The 11296-nt window shown below is 37.0% G+C and overlaps 2 protein-coding genes across 2 annotated transcripts; one reads left to right on the top strand and one right to left on the bottom strand.

Moving 5' to 3' along the window:
• The first annotated feature begins 768 nt into the window (after window positions 1-768).
• Window positions 769-2319, top strand: LOC137740883 (RING-H2 finger protein ATL3). The gene has a single exon (XM_068480688.1). The coding sequence runs from the start codon at window positions 1016-1018 to the stop codon at window positions 1949-1951; it is 936 nt and encodes a 311-aa protein (XP_068336789.1). The 5' UTR covers window positions 769-1015; the 3' UTR covers window positions 1952-2319.
• Window positions 2320-7394: 5075 nt separating this feature from the next.
• LOC137739234 (ubiquitin-conjugating enzyme E2 34-like) lies at window positions 7395-11296 on the bottom strand. The gene is made up of 10 exons (XM_068478786.1): window positions 11175-11296; window positions 10629-10760; window positions 10192-10246; window positions 9560-9598; window positions 9333-9396; window positions 9132-9193; window positions 9012-9051; window positions 8841-8868; window positions 8397-8488; window positions 7395-7937 (listed from the first exon to the last, which is right to left on the bottom strand). Exons 2-10 carry the CDS (start codon window positions 10683-10685, stop codon window positions 7661-7663), a joined length of 714 nt encoding a protein of 237 aa, XP_068334887.1. The 5' UTR covers window positions 10686-10760; window positions 11175-11296; the 3' UTR covers window positions 7395-7660.

Raw genomic sequence — 11296 nt, forward strand, 5'->3', positions numbered from 1 at the left:
AAGCTTAAGTGGTCAAGTTAATTATAACTGCTACTTACTCATGAGATAAAAACTTAAACTTCAATGTCATGGATGTCGTCTTAGTGTATAATCTAAAAAGTCAATACTCGTCGTGAATGCAAAGAAAGTGCTCAACTACAAATCTGACATCATGTTAATTCATAACCGTTAAAAAACTCGAGGAGTGTGATATTAGAACCAAGTTTTCTAATAGTAATTAAAGAAGAAACTTATGTAACATTGAAATGTCATTGTGACGATATTCCTGTTGTATGAAAATTCTATCTTATTAAAAATGACTGTAACAGGTAAAATTCCTGTTATATGAAAATCCTATCTTGATAAAAAGGACTGTAACATGTAAAAATGACTTTGAAAATGTGTACAAGGAAATCAGGAATTATATATTTTAACCTGAAAGTGAAAAAATGAAGTCTCAAAAGTGATAAAATGCCAGAATTGGGGTCAAAGAGGTGGAAAGCACTGAGAAATGGACATTGAGTTGAGAGGTGGGGTTTGAACTTTGAACTCGAAGTCCTTTGTTTATAATTCTACCTTCTGCCCGCGTATTTGGACCCAATTAGTAGATTGCCGTCTTCTTCCACCATATTTTGATTTTCTCTCCCTCCACCACAAAAATGTCGTGTCTTTTGACTCCTCCTATAACCTAAAAAGTAGAGGTGCAAATTACAAATACAACTCTCTCTCTCTCTCTGCACTTACGTCCCTTTCTCTTTCTCAAGCTTCAGGACAAAGATTTTTCTCCCTTCCTAGTCCTCCCAAAGAACAAATCCAACTTCCTTCCCACTACACCTGCCTCTCTCTCTCTCTCTCTCTCTCTCTCTCTGTCCACATATATTTATGCCTCTAATTCATCCAGAAAAATTGATTTCCAAGCAAAACACAAGCATTTCTCATTTGGGTTCTCCTAATTTCCTCAAAATCTCAATACCCTTCTTCCATTTTTTGGATTTTTCAGGTAAAGCTCTCACCTTTACTTCGAACAACAGCAACAATGGGAGACTCCTCCACTTTCCGTCGAACACTCGACGACTCGAGCGCCGTACAACTCACCGGAAAAATCATGATGATCGCCGTGCTCGTCCTCTTCCTGGTAGTCGTCTTCGTCCTCTGCCTCCACCTCTACGCCAAATATTACTTGTGGCGGGCAAACGATGACCTCACCTCCTCGGTTCCCGGTCAGTCACGGCGGCGGCGGCGATTCGTTTTCGCTCCCGGGCAGGACCCAGTTGCCACGATGCGACGAGGGCTCGACCCTTTAGTCCTCAGATCCTTGCCAGTAGTAGTGTTTCCTTCCGATGACTTAAAAGACGGTCTCGAATGCGCGGTTTGTCTCTCTGAGCTCGTCAATGGCGAGAAAGCAAGGCTGCTTCCGAAATGCAGTCATGGATTCCATGTTGATTGTATCGATATGTGGTTTCAGTCTCACTCCACATGTCCGCTCTGTAGAAACCCTGTTGCTCCTGGGAGCTCTGCTGATTCCAGTACTTCTGCATTGGAAGAGAATGTAAGTGATCAGATACTATCACCAGCTGAGAACTTGGTATCTGAGATTTCGGTTGAGACTCCGAATTTCCCAACAAATGTGTTGTTTTGGGGGAACCAAACCCAGGTGAGCTCCGGACCCGGTTCGGGTTTGGAGGAAGAAGGCCCTTCATCACAACCCGTTTGCCCACCTTCTTCATCTTTGTCATCTGCAAGTAATAGGCGCGATGGGATGTTGGTCATTGATATACCAAGCGAGACTCCATTTGTTTCGGCTTCGCCTTCGCCTTCCAGTAACAGGTTCGCCGGAGAGGACTTGAAGTCTCCGGTGCCGACACGGTTGAGGTCACTGAAGAGGTTGTTGAGCAGGGATAGGAGGATTAGTATCTGCAGTCCTGGTTCTGTGGATGTTGAACAAGGAGAGAGAGGAGGAGGACAGAGTTAGAAAAAAAGCTAGAATGTTTGCACATAATTTGGTAAGGGAAGATTAATTTTGGTGATGAAAAATTGTTGTTTGAGGAGGATCTGATAGATGTGCAATGTTTTGCATCCCTGAGAATTTTGGATTAGGGTTCTTATGGAGATGACAATATAAGCATTGTCTATGGGGATTTTAATTTGGTAAATTGTTCTTTTATTCTTGAAGAGATGGATCTTGAGATGTCAAGAAAGTTGTAATATATTTATGTATCTCTTTACTTTGAAACAAAATTCAAACAAATTGTTTGAAATGAATGTATATTTTGTAAGCTAAATGTAGGCTCAGTTTTCTTAATTATGGGTTTGATGCCTTAAACCCTTTTTTTTGGTTAACCTATGATTCTATGAAGAAGAAAGGAAATGAAATGGTAATTGAAGTTTTTTAACTTTTTCTTGTTTGGTTATTCCCAAGGGAAAGGACTTACCTACACTTGGTGCCACCGAGAATAATGTCATGTGTTTTGACTTTCTCTCGCGTTGTTTTGAAGGTGTGAAAGTCTCTCATTTGTGAAGAGGAAATTTCTCTGTTGACTCCATAAATGTTGTTCCAGATTAGTGAGCATCCAATATGCGCAATCATCTCTCTTGTCTATGTTGGATGTTGGTGGTTATGTCTTCTGCCTTTGCTGGAAGTGATTTTCACACAGTATTTTATCATCGCACCCCTCTTTATTTAAGGTCATCAAATTGAATAAATCAAACGGAACCAATGAACCAAATTAATCAGAGGTGTGTAAGCGGCTAAAAATAATATGGAAAAATCACTACTGAGGCTTCTTTGATCTTTAAACAACATTTTGTGTTGTTATTATTCTATCAGTTTCTGAGACAAAAAAAATGCCAGAACGGCAAGAGGAATACGTTTTTGGAGAGAGTAACTGTTAGTATATTCTCTTGTGTCTCTCTCACTTGTCACGTGATAAATCAAATTAAATGATTGTTGGGAGAGAATCGGTCTTGTAACCACTCATATCTCTCCCTAGTGATATCTCTTTGTGCCCATCTCCCCATCACGTAAAAAGATATACAACCAAGCCGCAATGACCATACCATTTCTCCCCAGTTTTTGGGATAATGAGGATCTCTCAGAAAGCTTCTCCCAAATTATAAACAGCTGCACATGTATGAAGTAAGCATCATTTCAGATATATTAACAGTCCTCAATTGCCATAAAATGTCTCTGTCACATAAAGGCAAGTTGAATGATCTCAGCCATTCCATCTCTTTTAGCAGAAGCAGAATACATGAAGCTTTCCTGGGAAAGTGTAGTACTAACTTTTTCTTTTAACTATAATTTGGCTTCCCTGCATATAAATTATGAGGATGCAGTTGAAGATTGAGTGAAATAGGACATAAAAAATGTAGTCCAAAGCGAGAGAAACTTTTTTGTAACCGGGTGCCTATCCCCTTGTGCCTATCTCTCTCCTGACCTCAAATGACACATGACATGAGGCGAGAGATAAGCACAAGGTGCGAAAGCAAAACTCATCAAATGTCACTTCTTAATTGCAATTCCTTTTATTACTTACAAACCCTAAGAGAAGGCTATATCGACTTGGTTTTCAAGCAATTTAAGTTCAATTTTACAGCATACTCTGAAATGAAACACGATAACAGTACACCTAAAGAACAATTTCTCAGCACCTTTTCCATCCCCAGATGATTCGAAGCAACCAAGACGGCTTGAATTCCCGGCTTTCTTCCATTCGATGATCCAACTGCATTCCCATCACAGCCAATGCACGATCCATAAGTTCATTGTACTTCATCAAAATTTTCGGGTTAGACTAGGATCTTCTTGCCACCACAGTTCCATGAATCAGTTCAAATCCTTCATGGAGCAGAAAGGTTAATAATTTCAATTATTTATTCCCCAACTACTTCATGAAAATTTATGTCACCAAATAGACTGGCCCATAAGTTTTTCCAACTTGAGGGCTTCCATTCTTGTTGATGCACATATAAGGCATTACATTGTCTGCTCTCTTTGTGGGGTTGAAAAGACTGGCAATAGGCCCCGACATTTGACGCCGGTGCTTGCCATCGGTAGCCTTGCCGGTGCCATACACCGGACCGGAAACATTAGTCCTCTTCGTATTAGAAACATGAGATGTGGTTGCTGGTTTTGTAGTAGTTTTGTTCAGTTTCTCTCCTTTCAACCATGGAAATAGTAACTTTTTCCATGATTTCTTCTTCTTTTCTTGTCCCAATCTTCTCTCTCCACCTTCTTCTGATGATGCCTGGACGTCTCCCTCTACTGAATAGTGTTTGGCTTCTTCCAAAAACTGATTGAATTTAAAAATTAAAACCAGATGAAATTAGCTAATAGAATATTTTTTTGCATTGACTACAGAATTGTTTTCAAGCACGAAAGTGACAAAAGATTATAGTGGTTTATATGTCCTTTAAAAGAAAGAATGCCCAAAATATTATAATCTCTTCAACATTACGAGACTCAACGCTTCAACGTTAACTAATTAATAACCTAACCTGATAAAAGTCGGTATGAGGATCAAATCCATTGCTATGATCATGATCCATCTCATATTTTGGATGCACAGGAGATTTCTTCATGCACGTCTAAATTAAGGAAAAACAAGAAGATTGTTAGAAAGCGTTTACTCTTGCAGCTGAGGTCTTGAGTTGGAATCTCCCTTCCCAAATATCGCTTTGCATAATTTTTTTTGTATTATAAAGATAAGAAGATGAAATGAAATTCTTAGCTACTTCTCTACCTTTCAGTTGAAGAAGAGCAATCAATCAAGCAGAAAGCTCTGGTACTAAATTATAGTGGTCCATTTCTACTAGCCATTGATCAGAAAAGGCAAAAGCCAACCACCCTTTTACAGAAAAACCCACATCAAAATATTTCTAGTTTAAAAAAAACCCACAAAAATCTGAAACGGTGGTTGGAATGGCAGTGTTCATACTTGAGAAAGCAGCACAGAGTGCAATGAGCAAAAGATACTTAAAACGGCTCACTTGACAAGTCAAAACGTATGAAACGGAAAATCACTTGAATGGCAAAGTTAAGCTGGAAACATTAATTAGTGGTAACCACTGTTTATTGACTTTTACAGTGCTCCTAATCGATGGTCCCCTGTCATCACAAAATTAAGAGTAATGCCAGGAAACTAATGACTTGTTTATATGTGCTTTTAAAATAACTGAAAGAGTTTTTAAATAAAATGTTTTTGGGTTCCATTAAATAAAATGTAGACAAAATTTTGTAATCTAAATGACATGAAAGTTGATCATTGAATTTTGACTTCAGCGTTGATAAATGTGCTAATTCCTCTTGCTGACACATCATTTAGTTTGCAAATTTTATATATAAATAGTCTCCCTAGCATTACTCCCTTTAATCAACCCTTAACCCCTTCAAGTGGTGTATTGCCTTGTAGTTAGCGCATTCCTCTTCAATCAAGAGTTCAAACATTTCTCCTCCATTAGTTTAGATTATGATAGTAATATCAGTTGTAATAAAAAAAAAAACTGTCAAAAAAATTAAGGGTTAAGGACGCATGACTACCAAACTTTAGGGGTGATTACAAATTGGTCATAACCTTTTAAAACATTCCAAAAAACTACCTAATGTTTTCAAAGTTAAACATATGTTAGGTTACAAACGTCAAGTAACTACGGTATCAGTGTTAAGTGATAACGACATTAATGTTAAATGATAAACATGGACAAAAATGAAGTTGATTTTCGCTGATCCTTATCTTTGGAGCTCAAAATCCTTAAATCGTGACATTTAGCCAAAAAAAAAAAAACACTAAATTTGCTTGGCTAAAAAGGGTCAATTTGGGAATTCAAATCTTCACATATGACTTGAGAGTTCAAATCTATTTCAATATTTATTCACATCATCATTTAACGCTAGTGACCTAATAAATGTTTATTTTTTAAAATGTTGTAGTTATTTGGAATATTTAAAAAGCCTAAGACTAATTATTGTTTAGTATAACGATATATTTTACACTAAGGAAAGAGAAGAGTTTAACTTAATCACACAATGAGAAACCTAATTTGTTACGAGATCACTTACAAATTAAGAAAAATACTATCAAATCTAATTGACTAATTTTGAATCGCCCTTAAAAATTAAGGGCAGTGATAGATACATTTTGTCATGTGGACTGGGTCATGCACGAGTGCCGACGAATGCGGAGCATGTTTTGGCGGGTTTGAGGATTTCTTTTGGATGATGGATTGTTTACCCTCTCATTTCCATACTTTTCCTATACCTTTCTGTTTATGTGATAACGGTTAAACCATGTCAATATTTTATATTCCTATTACTTTTTGTTTTATTATTTCTATAAAAAATTAATATAAAATATTGACATGACTTAATCATGATCACACATTACAGGAAGGCATAAGAAGAGTATAGATATGGAAGGCAGACAATCCACCTGCTTGCTTTTGGGCAAAAGTTTTGAAGGGAAAAGGTAAAGTCTGTTTCTCCTTCTTCCTCCATTTCTGGCGTCAATCAGAACATAACCAATTATAAAGCAAGATAGAGAGAAAAAGAAACTTGCTTCACTATACAATGACGTTTTATCGAGTTTATTATAAATTTATTATTTTTACATCGATGTGAGTTGAACTTGAAATCTTTTCAAGTCAAGTAAAGACAGGATGTCACTAGATTAATAGGTCAAGATGACAATTTATTGTATTGTTTATAATATTTCGACTTATTATGGTTGATTTATTGTGTTATTCATGTTCACTTGTAATGAGAGATCTTAAATTTGACTTTCATGTATAATGAGTTCGATATCAAAATATTATGACTGACCTATTGTGCGGCTTTGCCAAAATTCCTCACCCCTTAATGTAATTTATATTGTTCTGTTAAACTTTTGTGCCAAAAATCCTATATGCTTCCCCGTTTTCCATCTCGCGGAGAAACTACCAAAAGGTTGGGGTTGGCAACAACCTCCTTACTCTTCATCTTTTCCTTCTCCTCTCAAGTAATTACATGCACGGTCCTGCCCTTTCACTGCTTATGGTTGCCGGATTCTGAGGTCACGACGTTTATTCTCTGCGTCTTTCGCCATTTTCCGGTGTTTTTCACCGTATTTTGCACTTGCAACCTTATCCATCCTCCCACCCTTCTTTTGTGAAGACCCGAATTTTGAAAAGTGTATATACTTACTGTATGTGTATTTTGATTTTCATAAATTATCATATATTAACTTCTCATATAGGTTTGTAAATATATTTGCATGCCTGGGAACCTCCATACGTGCATTACTTAGAACTTCAGTTCATTATCCTATCATTTTCTAAGCTGTGCATGTCCAATGTAAACCGAAATCCGAACCGGAAACTTGTGCGTGCAAGGGAGGGTTATATTGTGCGTGATTGCAGGCGAGAGAGAGTAGCAACCAAAAGACCAAACAGAAACTCCACTCAAGTCGAAATAACACAACGAGCAGTGTCATGTTTGAACACTAGCAGGCAAACGAGGACCAAACATTGACATAGAAGGAAAAACATCGGCCACGAGAGTCGACTGACCTTAGCATCAACCTCCTATACAAAATTATATTAGATACAGAGACAAAACCTAAATCGAGTATTTGGAACAAGTGCCTCGACTCGCAACAGCTTTTATGTCCACGGACCCAAATAAATTTTCTACTTGGGATGTACGATATCAAAGTTGAAGTAGAGGCAGCGCCATTACAACACCGAAGACGGAAATCAGCAAAACCATCATCCAGGTTGGGACTGACTGCCTTTTCTTTTTTCGCGCCTCGGCATCTACTCTTTTTATACCTCCTGTTGAATCATCAACCTTTTCCAACAAGGGCCTCAAATTTCCTTGAGATAGATCGGATGACACATGCTCTGGAGTAAGCTGCTCGGAAAGCTGCTGCTGCTGCTGGTTATACTTCTCCACATACTCGGGGAACATTTTCCGGAATGTTGCACTGTTTCAATATAAAATTGTCAGACAGCACGATAAAGATTGAAACTTACGTAGAAAACCAGAAACGAGCCAAAGGGGGAGTAATCCACACAGGGGACCCCTAATCAGGAATACCGTTGATGGAAATGAAAGGGCAGGGTGTCTGAACAGTTTTTTTCCTCGAAAAAAAATCCAATGGGGTCTATTGGAATGATATATAAATTCTACTAAAAAATCAGCTGTCTGAGCAAACTGATTTGACGCCTAGTACTCTCAACTCACCTAATTCAAGCAAATTTTGAACAGATACAAGCAACACAATTGGCAATTGGAATTGGTTAATGCAAATGCAGATGAATGGAAGAAGAGCATGGGCCACTCAACCACAACCATATTCAAACATTAAGTTACTTTAGCCCTCGGTGTGGCTTAAATAATCTAAAATAGAGGAAACAAGCTGTGGATGACCCAGTGAACTTACTTCTTAGAGTTAAATGCAAGAGAAGCTTTTGCCAGACGTTTCTTCTCAGCAACAGTAGTGTTCACACTGCCGGTAGTAGGACTGGTGTCCATCTACGTGAGAAAATATGTATTGAAGCATTAGAGATGTTTCAAAAGTAACAAAAGGATGTGACATTTCCAACCAAAGGAATAGAGTTTGAAAAAAATTAAATAAACCATGTTCAACATAAAATGATTTGCCTGAACTACTGAACACAGCAGCAGGGATACAAATCAGCACATCTCATTATACAAAAGATACGGCTGCCTGTACTTCCAAACAAGTTAAGATTCATTAAGCAACTTATTCGTTAGGAGAATCTGATATAACATTATAAAAACAGTTCGCAGTAGAAAATAAAATTGCAAAAAGAAACCAAAGTGAAAGAGAAATCAGCATGTCAAAGGGCCAAAATGGACTCACCATGAATGAAAGTAGCCCCGTGAGTATGCTGCATATTTGAAGAACGGATGTTAGTAAAATTACAACTTACCACAAGTATTATAAGTAATAGGGAATTGCTAACAAAGAGAAAGCGTAGAAAAACAATTAACATAACAAAACAAGTTCTTAATTAACCCAGATGTGTCTAACCTTGACACGGACCACATTGGATTCCAACTTTCAGGATGAACTGCAAATGTACCACATGAAGTTAGTTACTGAAAAACACACAAGAAATATTCTCTTTAAAAAGAAATTCACAAAACTTACAATCACTCATAGATAAACAAATTTTCTTCTGAGTCATGAATCTTCCATTTGGAGTAGTCATGCTACAGACAGCATGGAAAGAGTAAGTAGCAATTAGAATCAACAAAGTAATTTATAAAGTAAACAATTGCATGACGAAATATGTCATAAATATTTGCAAATAACTTTTCTGGAGATGTTTGGCATCCAAAAAGTAGATACCTGATTCCTGGTGGTTTAAATGGGTACTCTGGAGGAAACTTGATCTTTCCGTAGTAATATCCACCTACAATGAGTAGAGAAAATTAAAAAAATACGCAAGCATTGAAATCAAACCCAGATAATCATAAGAACAGTGCAAAAAATGACTAATTTATCATATAGATTATTTATGCTAAGAACCCAATACACGTATCAAAATACAATGGCAGTCTGGGGAAAAGACAAACCTGCAAAAGGTGTTCCTTCACTTCCCTCCAGCACGTAGTCTGAAGCATCAGATATAAACAATAAGCAAAAATATCCTCAACTAAAGAGAAATAATTTACAGTATCATATAGATAACCCTGCCGACGCAGTTAGAAATAATGTAGAAGCAAAGGACTATGCAAAGGAGTATTCTGCACTTCCGGAAATGACAACACAACTATGAGTATGGTGGCACATTAACATCTCATGGTGATAGTCACTCATGGACTCAGCATAATCAATAAAAAAATAAAATACCTAACAATATGAAAACTGTGTTTGGCAAGCTATTTATATGTTTCTAAAAGAAACTGTTTGAGAACTATTATGGAGTGTCTAACCTACAGAGTTCCTTACGACAATTCCCTTATTTCACAATGTTAACAACAAAACTGTTGTTTCATGCCTCGTCCCAATTTCACTAAAATTTGCAAATTGATGTAAAATTAACCTATACCACTGCTCTAGCATATAATGCTCGTTCAACTATTGAAAAGACCAAAAACTCTCACACAACATAAAAATTATAGGGCGGACAAACCACATTGAATAAGTACCTATATAGCCAAACAAATATATTCAAATTTAAAGGATCAGATGCAAATAAACTTACGCCATTCAAGAATATCGTTTGGGTGAGGACGAGCCACAATATGAGAAACTGGTTCCTACGCACAGAAAATAAAACTATTAACACCATCCAGAGTAAAATAATAAAGTTCCAAGATAGCAAAAAGGAGACATCATTTATTTAACTAGCGCACATATATTTGCCACAGTTATCAAATTTAGCAAGAATAACCACATTAATCAATCTTTTCATGAATACAACAGGACATCGAGAGAAGCCAAAGCCCTTAACACAATAAGACCCAAAAACTACCCACATACTGATATTGGAATGAAACATCAAACTTTGTAAACTAGTCAAACAAGCCAGATAGAACCACAAAGAACACATGAAAGAGAACAAAAGATAACATTCAGGGTGCAAGAACCGCCTACAAACGGATGCCAAAAACAAGTTCCGATGAACAAAAGAAGTCATACTTTGCAGAGTGCTCTATATTCTTTCTGGAGGCGCTTGATACATGATTTCTCCGCCATCTCACGAAAAACGTAATAAATAAAGCACTATTCAGTACTTAGCTCCTTTGGTTCCAAATAATTATTACCCGTCCTCTGATAAAATAGATGAAAGTAACACAGATAGTTAGATTCTTGTAAAACAATCAAAATATTACATATTAAATTAACAATGTATTAAATTAGAACAATTGCCAGAAAGAAGAACACATAAAAATTACTAAATTAGTTAAATCAACAAGTTTGTTAATTCACCCAATGTAGGGTTTTAAACAAAAATCCCAACAAAATTCACAAACTTCAATTGCAATCTCATCCTCTGTTAGTAATTACACGAACAACAAACCTAACCCTAATTTCAACTGCCAAACTTTAAACCTTCAAATTGAACCAAAAAAAAATTATGCATTTAAAATTCGAAAAAGTGAAATTAAAAATTAAAAACAGATAAGCACGATACGATTGAAGAACACAGATCGGAATCAGCAATGATCAAATTCTGGGGCAAACCTGAGGAGATCGGCGATTGGGGGATAAGCAGGAGACCTCGATCGCACATCCAATGACAATTGCTGCTTGTGTTTACGAATTGCAGCTGAGAGCCCACCTACGACGTCGTATCCAGCGAGTAT

The sequence above is a fragment of the Pyrus communis genome, chromosome 7 (genome assembly GCF_963583255.1).
Source record: "Pyrus communis chromosome 7, drPyrComm1.1, whole genome shotgun sequence".
Classification (NCBI taxonomy): Eukaryota; Viridiplantae; Streptophyta; class Magnoliopsida; order Rosales; family Rosaceae; genus Pyrus; species Pyrus communis.

What these genes read in the sequence shown, in the direction of transcription:
- LOC137739234 (XM_068478786.1), bottom strand. Translation starts at nt 10,685, where the DNA reads ATGGCGGAGAAATCATGTATCAAGCGCCTCCAGAAAGAATATAGAGCA. An exon ending in TTGTTTATCTATGAGTGATT is followed by an intron (nt 9,052 to 9,131) that starts GTAAGTTTTGTG and finishes GTACATTTGCAG; the next exon opens with TTCATCCTGAAAGTTGGAAT. An exon ending in CCAATGTGGTCCGTGTCAAG is followed by an intron (nt 8,869 to 9,011) that starts GTTAGACACATC and finishes TCAAATATGCAG; the next exon opens with CATACTCACGGGGCTACTTT.
- LOC137740883 (XM_068480688.1), top strand. Translation starts at nt 1,016, where the DNA reads ATGGGAGACTCCTCCACTTTCCGTCGAACACTCGACGACTCGAGCGCC.